Source organism: Ixodes scapularis, unplaced genomic scaffold (genome assembly GCF_016920785.2).
Source record: "Ixodes scapularis isolate PalLabHiFi unplaced genomic scaffold, ASM1692078v2 PGA_scaffold2__306_contigs__length_199485367, whole genome shotgun sequence".
Classification (NCBI taxonomy): domain Eukaryota; kingdom Metazoa; phylum Arthropoda; class Arachnida; order Ixodida; family Ixodidae; genus Ixodes; species Ixodes scapularis.
The window spans coordinates 111,263,350-111,283,614 of record NW_024609857.1 but is presented as its reverse complement, the minus strand read 5'-3'; the positions used below and the strand labels follow the sequence as shown (position 1 = coordinate 111,283,614).

At 43.2% G+C, this 20,265-nt stretch overlaps 1 protein-coding gene across 1 annotated transcript; it reads left to right on the top strand.

Moving 5' to 3' along the window:
* Positions 1-15,222: 15,222 nt before the first annotated feature.
* On the top strand, positions 15,223-19,737 carry LOC115330938. Its single transcript, XM_029992967.4, has 2 exons — positions 15,223-15,511; positions 15,791-19,737. Exons 1-2 carry the CDS (start codon positions 15,476-15,478, stop codon positions 16,793-16,795), a joined length of 1,041 nt encoding a protein of 346 aa, XP_029848827.4. The 5' UTR covers positions 15,223-15,475; the 3' UTR covers positions 16,796-19,737.
* Positions 19,738-20,265: the final 528 nt, after the last annotated feature.

Below are 20,265 nucleotides of genomic sequence, written 5' to 3'. Positions count from 1 at the left end.
CTTCAGTTTTCCCTAGATTCCCTCTCTAGGTACTGCTCACTCCGTTCTTGGCGGTCTGGGTGCCAGACTCAAGTCCGAACTTGAGTCAAGACCGCGCCGGAGACCGTGCTGGATCCGTCTTGGTCTCAGCCACGGTCTCAGCCGAGACCGCCAGGCGCCTGAGTCAAGACTTGAGCCAAGACTTGTGTCAAGACTTTCTAGCAAGCGGCCCCAGGTATCTTAGGGGTCATCACAAATGTTGCTTACTAAATAATTTACGGCGTTCTGATAAAGAATTTTGCTATTTAAAGAACCAATGACACTGGCATTTGAGGGGCGTGTTTTTTTAGACCATATCTTTGTTTTCTGCCAAGGGCGGCTGCTTTTATATATTTAAAATTGTCCCTTCAAAATAAACCATTCTGTTGAAAGTTACGCCGCGTCCTGTATAGTTCTTTCTTCGTTTTCTTCCTTGTTGTTTTGGTGTATTACACCACAATACTAATACTGTACACCTGCAGTCCTATACATGTGCTATCGACTGGCACCACTTTAGTACAATTTATTTTGGCGGTGTTGTGTCGCGCCGAAGCGCCGAAGAGCAGAAGCTCCCCCTCAGAGGAACAGCACACAAAGAACACTTTTAATATTGCGAAGACACATTTTACAGGGCAAAGACCAGCGCACCCTGGTGGTGAGAATGGGAACCTGTTTCATTGCTCTATACATACACAACACTCCTCCACACTTACATAAAGGAACACGAGCATACCAGTCTATTTGGAGGGCGTCGAGCTCTGCTCGACCGTCGAACTTCCTGAGCAGCTAGGCCACTCTCAGCATTCAGTGGCATAGTCACCTCCCATTCGCCCGGTTCATCAACACTCTCACTGTCACTCGATCCACTCTCCGAAGAGGCTGATCGGGACGAGCCCTCACTTCGAAAGCGCAAGTGATCAGCATGCACATAACGAATCTGGTTAGCCACCCGCACCAGGTATATAAACGGACTGATTACTTTCTTTAAAATTCCTTTAGTCCAGTTTACTCTCTCCCCCTTCATATTTCTGACCCAAACCCTGCCGCCCACTTGAAAGATTTTCGTTGGACCTCTGCGCTTGTCACCCAGCTCCTTTTTTTTTTTTTTTTTTTTGCTTCTCTCGTCGTGGAAGGGACGTTGCGCCTGGCTTGAGCTGCGACAGTCGGGTCCCCGGAAGCCGTCCAGGAACAGCTCTGCAGGGGCCTTTCCAGTACTTGTGTGTGGTGTCGTCCGGTAGGAAAGTAGAAAACACGACAACGTCTTCTGGATATTCCTTCTTTTCCCTTGGAGGTCGTCTTCAAGTACTTGCTTGAGCAGCGCTCGCTTGACTGTTTGCACAGCCTTCTCCGCAGCGCCATTCGAAGCCGGGTGGTAGGGTGGCGTCATGGTTTGCACGACTTTTTGATCCTTCAAGAAGTTCTTGAGCTCCTCACTTCGAAACCGGGGGCCTCCATCAGTTACCAGTTCTTCGGGTAGTCCAAACTGTGCGAAGACAGCCATAAGTTTCTCGACTGTCAGGGGTGCGATTGTGGAAGACATGGGCAGGACCTCAACCCATTTAGAAAAACTGTCAACCAAAACAAACAGGTTGGTTCCCGACTTGGTTGCAAAGTCCAAAGGAATACGTTCAAAGGCACGTGAAGCCATCTTCCATGGCTGGAGTGGTACTGGAAGAACGTCGTTTTGGACCGCTTGGCAGATCTCGCATGACTGCACCTTGTTCTGGATCATGGCGTCGATTTCGGGCCACCACACATGCCCTCTCGCAAGTTGTTTCATACGCACCATTCCTGGATGTTCTTCAAGCAGGCTCTTGAGGACCTCAGCCTGTAGTGCCTGTGGAATCACGACTCTCATCCCCCACAGTAGGCAATCTTGGTCCGTTGACAGCGTCTCCGGCCTCTGCCAGAAGGATTGCATCCCTGGATTTTGCACGGATGTTGGCCAACCTCTCTTGGTGTGTTCAAAGACACGTTGCAGCAAGGGGTCGCTTAGGGTCTCTTTCCCCACATCGGAACTTGAAAGAAGCGGTTGCTCTGCGGGTGAAAAATATTTCAACATACTTTCCTCTCCCACAGTTGTCTTCAGAGGAAGTCTCGATAGGGCATCAGCATCCTCGAGCTCCCCGCCCTTGCGGTACAGGATCTTGAAGTTGTACTCTGCAAGTAACAAGCGCAACCTCTGGATCCTCGCCGCAGCTATTGCTGTTGTAGACTGCTTAGGTCCCAGGATCGACGTTAGCGGGTAGTGGTCAGTTAGCAGGCTGAACGAACGCCCAAAGAGATACCGGTGGAATTTCTTGACCGCAAATGCAAGTGCCAAGGCCTCCCTTTCCACTTGTGCGTAGTTCTTTTCAGCCTCAGTAAGCGTCCTAGACGCAAACTCCACTGGTCTGTATTCCCCGTTTCCCATGTCTTGTGTTAAGACTGCTCCGAAGCCGTAGCTGGATGCGTCTGCCGTCACCCTAAGTGGTAGACTAGGGTCGTAGAGGACAATCACCTCAGCACTGCACAATTGATCTTTGCTTCTGTCTACAGCCTGTTAGCATTCTTCCGACTAATGCCACTTCTTGTCTTTCTTTAAGAGTTCATACAAAGGTCCCAGTGTGGCAGCTAAGTCCGGGAGGAAACGAGCATAAAAAGCTAGCAGCCCCACAAATGCCTTAACCTCCGTCACGTTACTCGGTGCGGGTGCCTTTTTGATAGCCTCTACCTTCTCGAGGCATGGCTTCAAACCCTGGTCACTCAAGAAGTATCCCAAGTAACGCACTTCGCGTACAAAAAATTGACACTTGTCCTGATTCACACAAAGTCCAAGTTCCTGAAAACGTTTCAACACTTTCAAGACTCTCTGGTTGCAGTCATTTTGGTCTACGCCACCCACGAGTACATCATCAAGATAGCACGATACCTTGGTTAGGCCCAACAAAATCTTATCCATTACACTCTGGAAAATTGCTGGTGCGCTCGAGACTCCGTAAGGCATACGTAAAAACTCAAACAATCCTAGGTGAGTGGTCACTGCGAGCAGTTTTCGCGATGCTTCGTCAAGGGCTAACTGCAAGTATGAAGTCTTTAGGTCCTCCAAAATAGCAAAGATGCCACACCGCCGAAAGTTGTTGAACACCTAATCTACCCTCGGTAATGGGTAGTGATCCACCGTCACCTGTGGGTTTACGGACACACTGTAGTCACCACAGATGCGAACTTTACCCCCTGGCTTGGGAACCACAACGAGGGGTGTTGCCCATTCACTACTTTTTACAGGCCTCAGAATGCCCTGCGCCACCATTTTCTCAAGCTTACTCTCTACTTGCTCTCTGAATGCGTATGGCACCACTCTGTGTTTACAAAACCCAGGTTTAGAGTTTTCTTTTAGTACAATCCTTGCCTGAAAACCCTTTATCGGCCCCACTGGACCTTCAAAGACGCTAGGGAACGACCTTTTCAGTGAGTCTGTCATCGTCTCGTTCTCGATACGACCCACGCGCGACCAATTAATTTCTAACTGCTCGATCCAGTCTCTGCCTAGAAGAGCTGGCAGCTGGGCATTCGGGGATTTTACCACAATCAAAGGTAACTTTTCGCTTGGTAGCTCCCCGTCTTTTACATTAACGCTCGCTACACCCTTGATTGGCGCTAGAGCCCCGGTGTACGCACGGAGACATATGTCACTGGCCTCAAGGGGCACGTGAGAAAATAAATTCACATACATTCTTTCTGGCATCAAAGTAACTGCTGAACCAGTGTCGATTTCCATCGTCACCGGTTTTTATTCGATTTCCAATGCCTTCTGGAATGCCGCAGACGCGTCATTCTGCCGCATACAGGTTACCCTCTAAGGTCCGCGCTTGGTGTTCGAAGTAGGCTTAGGCTTGGCCCTACACACCGCCTTAGTGTGCCCCTGCTTCCCGCATTCAAAACACTTTGCTTTCAAAAACGGACACTTCTCGGAAGCATGCACGATATTAGCGCATCTAAAACAAGGGCCTACCGTACGCTGATACTGGACCTGTGGCGATGCAGTGGAGGAAGGTGGACACCGGGAGTGTCCTTCACCATCACCTTGTACACGATGCATGTCCATTGAGTCCGGAACGTCGGGCTGTCAAATCTCGTCCGTTTTGCGCAGTGAAAGTTCTTTGGCCAAGCCTACCTTCAGAACTTCGTCGAAGTAATCGTCGTCGAGCTGGATGAGTGTCCGCTGTACCTCAGGGTCGCGACACCCCGCCACGAGCCGGTCCCGAAGAGCCTGGTCGAGGTTGTCCTTAAACGCGCATGTCTGGGCGAGCGCTTGGGCGCGTAGTGGCGTTTCAGCACCTCGGAAAGTACGTCGCACGATTTCGATACCGGCGAGTCTGGGACGAGCAAAGTTTTCAGAACCTGGTACGACGCTTTCCTGATGTAGTTCAGCAGCGTCACGGCCTTGTCTTCCGTCTTGACAGCGTTCACTCGGATAAAAATCTCGAAGCGTTCGAGATACTCGTCGTCGTCGCCCTCCTCCGGCTTGAACTCCGTGAACTTCGGCATTGTGCTGTTTGCCACGTTGTTACTCGGCTCGTTCGATCTTCCATCCCATCGTCGTCGCCATTGTTGTGTCGCGCCGAAGCGCCAAAGAACAGAAGCTCCCACTCAGAGGAACAGCACACAAAGAACAATTTTAATATGGCGAAGACACATTTTACAGGGCAAAGACCAGCGCACCCTGGTGGTGAGAATGGGAACCTGTTACATTGCTTTATACATACACAACATGCGGAAACATTCATATAAATCTTAAAATTTATTAAAACATTAAAACAAGCTCTTGTTAAGCCCGGTATATTAAGAAAAGAGCAAATTATTATGTCTCATATTCTTTAAAAATTATTTTCAGTAAACTTTTATTGGCTTCAACTGAGTTCCCCTGTTTTGTTGTAGTTTCAGTAGGAAAGATAAATAGAAATACTTTATTCGCACAACTCAGGTCCGAGTCGTGCTTTTGTTTACGTTGTGGCGCCTTTGGTAGAAATCGTGGCTTCGAGATCCTGGCTTGGTGTCAATAACAGTTTTGTCTGCTCGGGTTCCAGGATGCCGTGGATATGGGTGGCGAGGAGTGGCGACAATGTGGCTCAGAGCTCCGTAGGTGGGGCGGTCCAGCACCGGCAGGTGTGGGGGATGTGCGAAGGGAGGAAGATCGGGAGGTGGAAATGGGGGATTGTGTGACTCTGGTGCATGTCCAGTAGGTATTCGTTGTCTGGGTACACTTGCAGGTGTGGGTGTACTGAACGTTTGTGAATGTAGTGTTGGAACATGTTACACGATAATGAGTGCGTTTGAGCTTGTCAAAAGTAAGTGGTGTTGCGTTGTAAGAGAGGGTAGAAGGAGGACGGAAGCTGACAACGGTCTATGCGGTTGGCCTAGAGCCTTGCTCTTTGCATCTTGCGGTGGTTGGCACGCTCTTCTTTGAGGAGCGTGCCAACCACCGCATGACCTCTTTGGGGGGACAGTCTTATCTTGTCAAAAGAAAAAACACACATGATATGCTTAGAGTTATTTTTTTTTCAACGCACAGAAAAAGTACAAAGTACATGTTTAAACACAGTGGTGACTATTCCATCTGTGTCCTGCGTCATTTTTGCCTTTATCTTGAGTATTCTGTACTCTTAGCAGCGCATAACTCGCCCAAAAGCTTCTCTTTTTTTTTAAGTGCACGCACTTTGACACGTGAAAGCCTCCTATGATCTATGCTGTGCGGCCCGAAGACGTCAACTTTCAGAAAGCAGACAGGCATATACATTTGCACATTTTCCACCACGTGCAAGTTCTGCCGCCACAAATTAGGTGGCAAGATTGTACGAACTGACGGCAATTCAGATGAAGATGTAATATGTCATCAACAGTGAAGTAATTGCAATGACTGCGTCAGTGGAGGAGAGAGCAACCTGAAAGTTGTTCATTTGATGAAAGACTTTCCTCGATAATAAGCAAGAACCGCTGATGTTAACAGTAATGTAAATATATGCAGGACACTTTTATATATAAAACATATGCGACATTCATTTGGAGGAGCATCCGGTTTGGTTGTCATACGTCCGTCTCTGGGCTATCTGACAGAAGTTCGATTGCTTTAGTTTTATCAAACTGGGAAGCGAAGTTCCTTTTCTTCGCCCTGCGAGTTGCAAACGAGATGTTATCAGTAAGACAGTATATGTTGGCAACTGGTTACATCAGGCTAAGAACGGTCAAAAATAAATTTAAAAAAAAGATTGCCTCAGAAGCTGGAGACAATCACAGTCAAAGTTAAAGTCAAAGTTTATTTCGATACAAATGGTTTTAGTCCAAATACAAGGTACATTCAACCAAGGGCCGCAAGTTAAAAAAAAAAAAAAAAACTGTTCAAGGTTTTTTTTTTTTTTTTTAGCAAGGTGAGTAGGCGATTCACCAATGAACGATACACAATTAAGACTGATTAATTCTAAAAGGCGAAAAAATGAATGAAAGCACTGATTGTTAACGCGCTTCTATTCATGCTAGTACTAATGAACCACAAAGAGTGGGCCTGGCAGCAACTGCACCATCAAGATGCCTAAGTCTTTCGTCGTCTCGTTTCAGCTGCTGCTCACTTTCCTGGTCCCGCTATGGCCTATGCCAACCGGCGACGGGAACACTATCATCGGCTGCAACACTACATCATCTACTTTCGTGGATCCTGCTGGAAAAACGTACATGTCATCAGAAACCTACTCTTTGTGGGTTGTGCCAAAAAACGTGTCCACCGCGGCGCCGTTCCCTACGGTGCTGTTACGAATCAGCCTACCTACTTCTACCATCACCGCTACCTCAGCGCCACCGAGAAGAAAAGCGCCTGCTTTCGTCAAGTTTGTCAGTGGGCCTGGCAGCAACTGCACCATCAAGATGGCTAAGTTTTTCATCGTCTCGTTTCAGGTTAGTAAATTTGAACATCTTAAATTCAAAGGGAATGACTTGTGCTGTTTTGTGCTGCCGAGCCCCAAGGCATGCTTTCAGTTGTATCTCAAATGTATAGACCTGTACAACATTGCTTGTGCATCTATATCTACATATGTCGACAGTGTTAGATTCAGGGTGCTCTTACTCCTCGGTCTGGATATTGAGCCTAACCCTGGGCCAATGACCAAAGAACAAGAAGCTCTACTAAATAAAGTTCTTGATATTGTAACGACACTTCAGGCAGGCCAAAATAACATCCTCCAGGAAGTTAGAGACTTAAAAATAAAACAAAGCGGCACCGAAGAACCCCTAACTGCGCTCACATTACGGGTCAGCCAGTTAGAAAATGACCTTGTCGCTAGAAAATCAACCGGCATAAACAGCAGCGTCAGTTCTGCCCACTTGATGGAGTCTGCCGCCGCCGAGATATCTCAGCTCAGAACACGCTGCGATGACGCCGAGAGCCGAGCGCACCGGACTAACCTTCTTTTCTCAGGCTTCCGCGATACAGAGAGAGAGAAAGACTTTGGTACAATCCGAAAAGGCTATCCTTGATATATGCCTCGAAAGATTAGGTTTAGAATTTCCCGCGTCATGTATCGAAAGAGCTCATCACCTTGCCCAGTTAAGTCAGCGACGGTGTCGCCCAATTATTAATAGAATGGCTTCTTACAAAGACAAAGAGGCTGTGCTTTCAAATGTTTACTAATTCAATGGCACCAACTTCTCACTAAGTGAAGATTTTATCCCCTCGGTGCGTCTCACTCGGCGTAAACTGCTCCAGTTTGCGAGGACAGGGTGACAGCCTTTTAAACTGCGGTTTGAAACTGGAAACAATTCCTATGTCTATGTACCTGCCTCTGACTCGGTTATTGAATTGAACTCCCGGAAGCCGGAGCACACTTCATTTGAACATAATACCGGAGCTTCCAACTCTCGTTCAACTCTCTACTACACTTTAATTTGCCTCCACATAATGCCTCTAATCCCAATCAAACTCCACAATAACATGCAGCGAGGGGTGGGAGCTGTGGTGTTATCACTTCCACTAATATTATTCCCGTTATTTTTACTAACATTAGAGGCGTCATGAACAAGAACGATGACTTATCTTCTATTATTTATTCTTCTAACGGTGACGTTGTTGTTCTTTTTGAGACCTGGTTATCAGGCAGGATACGTAACAGTGAGATTTTAAATTGTCAGAAATATTTTTCATATATACCGTCATGGCAGGGCTCAAAGAAGCGGTGGCGGCGTATTGATTGCGGTATCGGAAAACATAGCGTCATTTCATATCAACGTGGTATCTGAATTGAGTTAATGTGGTTTGGTCTCAATTTAAAAAAACAAGAAATACATTTTAGGCGCGTGTTATGGCCCTCCCCCTAGAAGTGACACTTTTGTTTCTAAACTTCACGATGCAATCAACACAGTCATTGTTCGTTTTCCAAATGCTCCAGTCATTATTTTGGGCAATTTTAATTATCCTTTTATAGTTTGGTCCGATGTTTCTACTCTTAGTTTTTTCTAGTCTAAGTGCAAGGAATGCGTGAACTTGTATATTGATTTGAATCTCTCACAAACAGTTGCCCAACCTACGCGTATTTGCTGCTTCTACCTCTTCTGTTTTAGACTTCATCTTAATAACATCGCCTGAGCTCATCTCTTCGGTAACTCATTTGTCAGGTCTTAGTGATCATTCCTTATTGCAGTTTTCCTTAGATATACCTACATGCGTTGGGTCAAAAGAAAATAAGCGAATTTCTGATTACGCACGAGTTGATTTTGATTCCATTATTAGGAACCTTTGCCTTTTTCTTGATTCTTACTTGGATTGTTTTGATGAGCGCTCAGCTGAGAATAACTGGTGTTTATTTAAGGAACAAGTTGAGTACCTCATGAAAGCGCACGTGCCACTTCGTATTATTTCGCCCTCTCCTGAATTGCCTTGGTATAACGTGTCTTTAAAAAGGCTAGCAAACAAAAAAAAAGTAATTACGTGCTGCATAGCTATCAGACAACGAACAGTGAAGGTGCGAGGGTTGGCGTACCGTACTGCAGCTGGTGTTTATAAAAAAAGTACTTCTAGATGCAAAATCCCATTGTTTTAATAATACGTGACCCTCTTTGTTGTTAAATAACCCGCGTCACTTTTGAAAGGTCATTAATCCCTCTTTCTCTTGCAATATAACTCTTAGAGATTCTGATGGAGATGAATTATCCAATGATCAGTGTTCTTTCGTTTTAAATGAAATGTTTACTAAATCTTTTGCTATTCCAGTTAGTTCTTGTTTCCCTATATTTACCGCCTCTGAATTCTTGCCTATGTATCCTGTTGTTGTCGATAGTGAAGGAATTGCTAAGATTATTGATCACCTAAAATATCTTTTGTGGGAGGCACTGATAACATTAACGCAAAAGTTTTGAAAAACACTAAAATGTATTACAGCATCATCCTGTCCAAGATTTGTTCTCAGTCACTTCAACATGGTGTCTTGCCGTCGGAATTTAAGGTGGGAAGGTGGTTGCTGTACACAAAGGTGGCGATAAACAAAATCCATATAACTACCGTCCCATCTTCATAGCGAGTATACGATGCAAAATCCTTGAAAACGTAATTTCCTCTCAACTTCCAAACTTTCTGGATTCTTACTCTTTCTTTAACACATCACAACATAGTTTTCGGAAGTTTTACTCATGCGAAACCGAACTTCTTACCTTTGCTCATAATCTCCAAGCCACACTTGACCAGGGTTCCTGAACTGACTGCATATTCCTCTATTTTTACAAAGCTTTTGACAAAGTTCCTCACGCTCTTCTTCTCCATAAACTTAGAACCCTTAACATGTGTCCATATATAGACGCCTTCCTGACTAACCGGCTACAGTTTGTCCACGCCAACGGAACTAATTCTCCATGCTCGCCTGTCAACTCCGGTGTCCCACAAGGTTCTGTACTCGGTCCACTACTATTTTTTATATATATTATCGATCTTCCTACCCCTGCCTCATCTTCTACTAGCCTTTTTGCTGACGACTGTGTTATTTACAAAGAAATCCTTAACGACTTTGGCATCTCTGCTCCTCAAACCGATATTAACAATGTAACCCAATGGTGCAACGTCTGGCTTATGGAACTTAATATCTCTAAATGTAAATCCACGTCTGTCTCTTGTCAAATTAATATTTGTCCTTCCTACTCCATCAATAACTCTACCCTCCTTCCTGTGTCCTCCTACAAATACCTCGGTGTTCACATTTCAAATGATCTGTCCTAGAATATTCATCGCGACTATGTCACGAAAAACGCTAATCAATTATTAGGATTCATCGAAAGAAACTTTTTTTGCGCCTCTTTCATTAAAGCTTCTCATTTATAAAACCTCAATTCGCCCTAAACTTGAATATGCTGCCTCAATCTGGAACCCTGGTATCACCCTTGCATGTGCCGTAGAATCCATGAAAAACCGCTCCGCCCGTTTTATACGTTCTAACTATCACCGCACAGCTAGCACCACTTTAATGAAAGCCTATCTATCGTTGCTCTTCGTCGAACGATATTCCTCCTATGCCTGTTCCATAAGATTTATCACTCGAACCCTACTCTCCGCTAAGCACTATTTTCTGAACCACTTTGCATACAATCACGCAGCGGTCATCAATTAAAAGTTGGGATCCCTCATTGCAGCACATCTACCTTTAATGCCTTTCGTTTGCCTCAAACCTCGATTGACTGGAACCGCCTTCCCGCAGCCATTGTCAAAATCACTGCCTCAGATAAATTTAAGATTTCCATTACTAACCTGTTATATGATGTTTAGTAGTAAGTTTGTGTATTGTATGCCTTTTCATTGATATTCGTTTTATTCCATGTACAGTGCCATTACTAATCTGTTAAATGAAGTTTAGTTGTTATTTCGTGTAGTTTTTGCCTTTTCATTGTTATTTGCTTTGTTCTATGTACCGTGCCCCACTCTCTTTAATGCCTTCGGGCCCTGAGAGACAATAAACGAAATGAAATGAGATGAAATAAAAGTCTCTCAAATAACATAGGTTTTTTAAACATATGCGAGTCCGACCGCCCTGTTGTCCTTCGCAACTTTGTCATTTCTCCGCGACTGCTTCCCAGAAAAAAATTGAAGTGTAGGGAATGTTTGGACCATAAGCTTGTTTAACGTAAAATATGTTTTGACTCTACCGTTTCAAGAAATTGCTTCATGAGTTAAGTAAATAAAACTAAAATAATTCAAATTAATTGCATGTCTTCAACTGTATTTTTTATTTCAGTAGCACTGTTTGTGAATACTATTTTAATATTCCAAAGAAACTATATATTTGTTGCCATGACTAATATACTTTGCAAATGGGCTTGGAAATCAAGCATAAGATATATTTCAGTATTCACCTTTCACCGTTTTTTTCCTCACCCTCTTATTCAATAACGTGGCCTGATGCTTGACTGTCTTCTTGTACATTTGTCCGGGTATTAATGGTGTCTTAGTACAGAGCTGAATTTTATGTAAGAGGAGCTTGCTCGAAGATAATTCTTTCGCAAGTTTTATACAAAATACCAGCTTATAATACTACACCCGCAACGTTGCTATACTTACAAGTCACATGCGAATGCGTATTAAAGTTTGGTACTTTTTTATGAGTTCGAAAAGTGTTAATATGAGGACCTTTTTAACGGGGTTAATTCGTTAAAATATAAACATTGCATATTTGTGACGGACTTGTGAACCAGTAATGTAGTTTCTTAATCAAGCGCTCCAAACGAAGAAGAGGAAGGAGCCGCAAATAATATTCGAACATTTGATTTTAATAAAAAAATGTAATAGGAATATATGATATCATGTTTCTTAGCTCAGTACATGCGATTACTTATTTTCTTGCGATTAATCTTTCTTAGCGTGCTTTTAAACTGTCGTAAAAGTGTTTTAGGCCGATACTATACATACCTACAAGGAAACTAGGGAATGCGACATTATTGATTCGTTTAAACTAAACGTTTATTTTTATTATTTAACATCGCGACATTTTAATTGTGTTCACAATGTGTCCAAAATAAATTATGAAGTTTTTTTTTTAGTTTCAAGAACTAGGACGACTAATTATAACATATATCTTTCACTTTCGTAAATTATAGAACACAAATTATAACGTGTTGTTTACAAGCAGTAATACTCTTGAGAAAAACGCAAGCGCAGCCCAAACTTCTCCCGGAGTCCGATAATTAGGAGTAGCTAGCTAAGTCTAAAAATTGCTTGTTTTGGCGAACTCAATAGTGGTGGAACAGAGATCCCACTACAATGGGGCCGCACGTTTGCAGAAGAACCGACCTCGAACAAGAAAAATACTACAGCAGCCAACAATCACCTGCGAAACTAGACGTGCCACCGGAAAACCAAGTTGGTCTCAGAAGGACGTAATCGCGGGAAAAAGAAAAGAGAAGGAGAAAGCATCGGGTTCCTTACTGCCTGTTTTTCTTCGGGGTTTCATTAAAATTATACCAGATGGGCGTTGCATTTTCTTTTTTAGCTCAAATACCTATTAGTTTAGTAAGCAGTAAACCAGAAGCTATTACGTGGATGATATGACAATTTAGACGTTTGAGCTGACGCACAGTGAATTCCGAAGGCATAAGCCGTAGTTTCTTTGAAGTGCCCGTATAGTATAACGATTAAGGGAGTTTCGGAATATTCTGAAAGAGGGGCATCGCTTTCAAACGTGGACAGGAAAGGCGCGCTCCAGGAAATGTCGCTGCTAAAATATTTTCAGAACAAGCTGGGGTACTTTATACTCTTAAGGCTGTGTTCAAAAAAGAAAAATGTAAACAAGTTTGTTGGCAACTACTTGACGAAGCAATAACAACAGATAAATGAAATGCCATGGAATCTTGGAAATTGAGTGAAAATTATTTGGGATTCCGTGTTTTCAGAGCTTATTTTTCGTCTGATTCGGAGGGGGTTTTTCGGACTTCAATTTTCCCGAAAATTCGAAGTTTGTGAGAGTTTATTTCCGTTCACTTGTTAATTTTCTGAAATTCAAAGTTTAATTTCGCAGTGTTTTTTTTTATTAAACGTGAATAAATAAATAAACAATATCCGAGTGGAACGGTATGCTAGATAAAAAATATATCGCTCCTGTGTCAATTAATATTTCTTTAGTTGTATTTGGCGTTGGTGCCATTGCCAATGACAATAATAATTTGTACCATGCCAAAAGTTCACAGAAGTGTTGCTTCGACAAACCTCAATTACTTAAGAATAAACCTCTGGAGATAGTCGCTGGGAAGCTCGTATTCATCCCATCCTATTTCATGAACTTACCCTACGCCCGCGAAAGGTGGACTGGTAAAGGATGCCATATATAAGTTTGAACTGCCCCTCTTCCCCATTTTATGCAATCTCTGTGGTTGATAGTTTTACTGTTTTAAAACACAACCTCTTCTTTCTCTAAAGCACACATAGTAAGTCACAAACTGGAAAACCAAACAGTGGCTTTTGTTGTGACCTGAATTTACAATGACCTGTTCTCCTGAAAGAACCTTGACGAGATAGCGTAAGACCACTTTTAAAAATGGTCAGAGATTTGAAAGGTGGTGTCATTTTTGCAGGACTATTGACCCGGTGCTCTGATCAAACTTAATTGTAAAAATATTGTCTTTTTTATTATAATTATTTATTTATCTTTTATTGGGGGAAATTGGAACATCAAAATTTGGAGTTTATTGGATAAATCTTAATTAACAGAAACTTTTAGCGGCATTTTTTTTCCCCGGGGTTTTCGTATTGATGCCAAAGGGCAGAACCCTAAACGATTTGCACCCATATTGTAATATCAATAAAAATAACACAAATAAAATTTTTATTTAAGAACAATGCAAATTTATTTTATGAGCATATGTGTTGATAAACTGTTGGAAAACACGTCTTTAGGAAAAGATGGCTTTTGTGGGGATCAAAACAATTTGAAATATTTTTATGTAGTTACGAATAGCACGCGATGTTGACATATTTTCGCATCGGGATACCCGCAATCTGTCAGTAAGTGTTGAGCGAAAGTGTATTGTTTTGCCCTGTTTGGGCATCAGACGTCTGAGTGAGAACCGAAAATACAGCTCTAATTAGACACCCAAGTTGTTACCAGGAAAACAAATGTTTACGTCTGTGAAGGGAAAAAAAGTGTCCCATATTATAATTTTATGAAGTGACTCAAACTCACACATACAATCAGCCATAGTAACTTCCACCTTAAAGGCGCCATGAGAAGGTTTTGGAAATCGCCTAAATATGGTGATAACTCACTCTGGGGGATCCAAGCACCCTCAAAATCCGTAAATTAAAACGATGAGCGACCGATTTTCCTATTAAAAAGCAATAAAAAATCGAACACTCCGAGGTTATCTCCAGCGATGGGAGAAGCATTGTTCCGGCAGCGAGGACATGTGACCAATGAAAACGCGACATTTTGCTGAAATTGCAAACGCTGGTTACCACAAAAAGTGTATGCTTTTGAAGGTGATAAAAGCAAATAACAGTAGTCGAAAAATGTTAATTGAAAAGGGAACACAATACCGCAATAATCGCCTCAAAAACAACGCACTAACTTTTTTTTTTTTTTTTTTTTTGTCTTTTGCGGAAGTGATGTTGTGAGCTTTCCAACGCTCGAGCGCGGGATAGGTCCATTCGTCACATGCACACTCGTCACAGGTCGATTGGTCACAGGACGATTCTTCACTCTGGAACATTCGCCATAGGATGACTCGTCACGCTGCCGACCGGTCCTTCAATGGTTCATCCCCCCAAAAATGTATTATTCAATTTAGTTCGGGCGGACAAAGTGGCTCGCCTCATATCTTAGTATGTATTTGGCTGCTGAGAGGTGAAGATATTGTAACAGACGGGTTTGCTTCTGGGTCGGTCGGGACATTGAATGTTGGTTCGGCCTGACGAAGTGGGTCACCTCTTATTTTAGCATGTCTTTCGCTTCTCAAGGCCAAAGAATTTGTAACAGACCTTTTAGCTTCTGGGACCGTCCCGAACGGTGAATGCGGAGGCCATATAAGACCGACTATTTTTGAACTCAGACTACATTCAAAAAGATGGAGGTGATCACAACAGAGAGAGGTAGAGCCATGATGCTGCACGAGGGGTACTCGTACACATTCGGCAGAAAGAATTCCGATACGTATTATATAGAGTGGGCATGGGAACAGCGTCACGATGAGGCTCATTCACGTCGTGCGCTTGCTTACGCAGGTCACGGCATGCCTTCAGTGCTGCTTGGGATCGACTGCCTCCACTTCCTGGGATTCTGCTGCACTACAGCTTCAAGCAGCCAACGGCGAGGACGGCTTTTTGTGCGCGCCCTGCTGGCAACCATGCTGGATTATTCCTCAGTCAAGCAAGGCAACGTCATCGACAGCATCATCATCTTCACTCTTCGATAAGAACGACTGGCGGAACCCTGGCACTCCCAGTGGGCATGGGAACAGCGTCACGATGAGGCTCATTCACGTCGTGCGCTTGCTTACGCAGGTCACGGCATGCCTTCAGTGCTGCTTGGGATCGACTGCCTCCACTTCCTGGGATTCTGCTGCACTACAGCTTCAAGCAGCCAACGGCGAGGACGGCTTTTTGTGCGCGCCCTGCTGGCAACCATGCTGGATTATTCCTCAGTCAAGCAAGGCAACGTCATCGACAGCATCATCATCTTCACTCTTCGATAAGAACGACTGGCGGAACCCTGGCACTCCCAGTGGGCATGGGAACAGCGTCACGATGAGGCTCATTCACGTCGTGCGCTTGCTTACGCAGGTTAGTAATGATACGTCTTTATTCGGAAAAAAGTGTGATGACGTATGCCTCTTCCTGTTCCCATGCCCGGGAGTGCTGTTCTCTTTGTGCTGTCAGTGCTTTGACGTTCTTAGCCAAGTACTGTTAATGTCAGGGGACGTTGAATTAAACCCAGGACCTAAGCGGACCCAAGATGCCGCTCCATCAGAAACTAATAGTCCAATGACTGACGCAATGCAAAAACAGTTTAACGATATGTTTGTCATGTTACAAGGTGTTAACTCGCGCACAGTAAAAATGGAAAAAGACCAGTCAAGTTTAATCAGCACCGTAAATGACATTAAGAAAAGCCAGGAATTAATCGAGAGCAGAATCACAGATATCGATAAAAGGCTGACTGCGGTAGAATCTAAATCTTCGTCCAGCGACCTCCTACAGCGAGACTTGTCATTGTTACGGCAGAGGACTGATAGCCTCATTGATGTGAACTCACGATTACGGGCTAGCCAGGCTGAGCTCGAGGACAGGTCACGACGCGATAATCTTTTGTTTTACGGCTTGACGGATGCTCATTCAGAAACCTGGGCCCAGACTGAGGAAAAGCTACTGAACGTCGTGTCGACCTCTCTGAATTTTCCTATTTCAAGTGAATCTATCGAACGTGCACATAGGCTCGGTGTCTTTTCAGATAACAAATGCAGACCAGTGATAGTAAAATTTTTATCCTTCAAATTAAAACAACAAATTTTATTTTCAAGCGCAAAATTAAAGCCTGGTGGCATTACCGTCAGCGAGGATTATTCTGTCCCGACACGTCAGGCACGCAGAAAGCTGATTGAATTTGCGAAAACGCAGAACTCGGTGTTTAAACTAAAATACAACAAACTTTACATGAATAACAAGACCTACAGTTACAACCCAGTCGATGACTGTGTGTTTGAACATGTTAGCACCCCTAATCAGCGCAGCCTGAATCGAAGTTCAAACGCTGAAGGTGACGCATCACCGGCAAGCACTTCGCGATAACAACACGTGAGGGGTAGTGGACTGGCGTCTGATAACAAAAATAAACTTTCTCTTCTTTTCACTAACATTCGAAGCGTCTCATCTAAACGTGATGAACTGGGCTCTGTCATTGACTCATGCGATGCTGATGTAGTGGTACTTACTGAAACGTGGCTTTCCGCAAAGGTTGGGAGCAATGAGCTTTTTGAGTGTACCAGGCGATTCAATGTTTTTCGGCATGACAGAGGAGAAAGACGCGGCGGTGGTGTTTTGATTGCCGTCGCCGATTACATTATCTCGTCTACTGTAGATGTCGTAAGCAGCCTGGAACTTGTTTGGGTTGAACTTCGCATGCGTTTCAAAACGCTTATCTTGGGTGTTTGCTATCGTCCACCATCGTTCAGTGCGACTTTTGTTGGCAATTTACATGATTCAATTAATACAATTATGGTACGTTTCCCAAATGCTTCAATAATGTTACTAGGCGACTTTAATTATCCAAATATTTTATGGTCGAACGAATCTCCTTATCTTTGTTCCTTTTCTACCGAGTGTAGCAATTTCTTGAACATGTGTGCTGATTTCAATCTCTCGCAAGTTGTAACCAAGCCAACCCGAGTTACGCCCACATCATCAAGTGTCTTGGATCTTGTATTGACCACCTCCCCAGACCTTGTCAGTCCCATAACTTACTTAACAGGTTTAAGCGATCATTCTTTGCTTCACTTCACATTGGACATTCCTGTTCCTAATCAAGATAACCACTATAAATGTATTAGAGATTATAAAAAGGCGGACTTTGTTGCTATTAATCGAGAGCTATGTCTGTTTCTGGATAAGTTCCTACAAGGGTTTGATGAGAGATCTATAAATATGAACTGGAATTTATTTATAAATGAAGTGGCTTCACTCACAAATAAGTTCATACCATTGAGAACCATCAGATCGAACCGGAAATCACCGTGGTTTAACCAGTCACTGAAAAGGTTGTCAAACAAGAAAAAACGCTTGTTTCGTTCCGCGAAATCATCCAATTCCCAGTCTCGTTGGGACACGTACCGATGTGCAGCTACTAATTACAAAGTAGCACTAAAAGAAGCGAAATACTCATTTTTTAGTCAAACTTTACCTTCCATGCTCATACATAACCCTAAACAATTCTGGAATGTTGTAAACAAGACTGACAAGCATGTTATAACACTTAGATGTACTGATGGCACAGTAGTTCCTAGCGGTCAATGCGCTAGCATTCTCAACGCGGTGTTTGTTTCAGCGTTTTCTACTAATCTAAATGCTACTTACCCTGCCTGTCACACTTACGAGTTTTTTCCAATGGACCCAGTTCTTATTGACACAGTTGGTATTGCGAGAATAATAGAAAAACTGAAGATGTCGTCATCCTCTGGTATCGATAATATCAACTCTAAATTTTTGCTTAATACTAAGATGTATAGCTCTATAATCCTGAGTAAACTGTTTCAGCAGTCTCTTGATACAGGTAGTATACCAGAGGATTGGAAGATCGGGAAGGTGATTCCTTTGCACAAATCAGGTGAAAAGCATTGTCCAAATAACTTTCGACCCGTGTCACTTACCAGCATTCCCTGTAAAATCATGGAACATATCATTTACTCCCATCTTGCAAACTACTTAGAGTCCAATTCTTTTTTCAATTCATCCCAGCATGGGTTTCGTAAGTCATTTTCATGTGAAACTCAGCTTTTGTGTTTCACACATGATCTACATTCCATTCTTGATCGTGGATCTCTGGCTGACTGCATATTCCTCGATTTCTCAAAGGCATTCGATAAAGTATCTCACGAACTTCTCTTTCTCAAGCTGACTAAACTAAACTTAGACATTAACGTTCTTGCATGGTTGCGCTCCTTCCTCACTAACCGGTCCCAATTTGTGACGGCTAATAATATCAATTCTGATTTATCTCCAGTTGGCTCAGGTGTGCCCCAAGGCTCGGTTCTGGGGCCCTTACTTTTTCTCATTTATATTAACGACCTTCCCACTAATATATGTTCATCCGTCAGTCTCTTTGCCGATGACTGCGTCATTTATCGCGAAATTAACAGTGATTCTGACATCTCACTTCTTCAGTCAGATATTAACAGTGTTTCTGAGTGGTGTGATTTGTGGAACATGAAACTAAACATTAATAAGTGTAAATCTATGCGTGTTTCCCGTCTTGACACTCCTTGTGCTTCTTATCGTCTAAATAATCTCTCTTTCGAAACCGTATCATCGTATAAATATCTGGGTGTGCATATATCTGCTAATCTGTCCTGGTCGTGCCACGTTGAATATATTGTAAATAACGCCAACCGCATGCTTGGATATCTCCGAAGAAATTTTTGTCTTGCTCCCAGCTCATTAAAATTACTTTTATATAAAACATTAGTTCGTACTAAATTGGAATATGCAGCTTCGGTTTGGGATCCTGGTCAAGAATCACTTATCTCCGAATTAGAAGCGATTCAGAACCGCGCATCCCGTTTCATTCTTTCAAATTATCATCGTACATCCAGTGTGACCGCAATGAAGTCTAGCCTATCATTACCTCTTCTTTCACAACGTAGAAAAATGTTCCGTCTGTGCTTGTTTCATAAGATATATCATAATAATCCGATTCTAAAAGAAAGACTACTAACAACACCTTATTACGTTTCAGCACGCATCGATCACCGTCATAAAGTTGCCATTCCTTCTTGTTGTACTAAACATTTTTACGAGTCTTTTATTCCTAGTGCCTCAACAATGTGGAATCACCTTCCCGGAGCCATTGCCGAAATCCCCGATATCGAGTGTTTTAAAACTGCCGTTTCCAATATTTTTTTGTAAAGAGCCATCACTACTGTATAATATTTTCTGTTGTACGCTGTATGTTATGTTGTACTTTTTTAATACCCACTCCCCTCTGTAACGCCTCTGGCCCTGAGGGTAAATAAATAAATAAATAAATAAATAAATAAATAAATATTGTTTTCGTCCAATAGGCGTATGCAAGGCAAAAGTAGAAACTGATTTGGCTGCCAGTCGGATTATGGCTCGTTCAAGCCAGCAACTGAGATCAACCTGCTGAAGACTCGTAATATAATGCGAGGAAACGCGGATGAGTATTGTACGGTTAGTTGTTTTTTTTTTTAACCATTGGTTTATGTGACAGTGGGAAGTCGTGAAACTCCTCATCGGGGAATGTGGGCAGTTGTTGAAATTTACAATTTACTTTCGTCCCCTGCCCGATTGATGTGACTAGTTGCTCGCATGACGAGTCATCCTGTGACGAATGTTCCTATTTGGCGAATAGTCCTGTGACCAATCGTCCCGTGACAACTGCGCATGTGACAAATCGTCCTCATCCCCTTCATGACAGGGTCACCCAAGGGGCTGAGTGGGTCAGTGGGGACCATGGACTCCTAGCCACCAGGTGGGGACAAGCTTCCTATCCTGCCCGCTCAACAATCACCCTAAGACAAATGAAG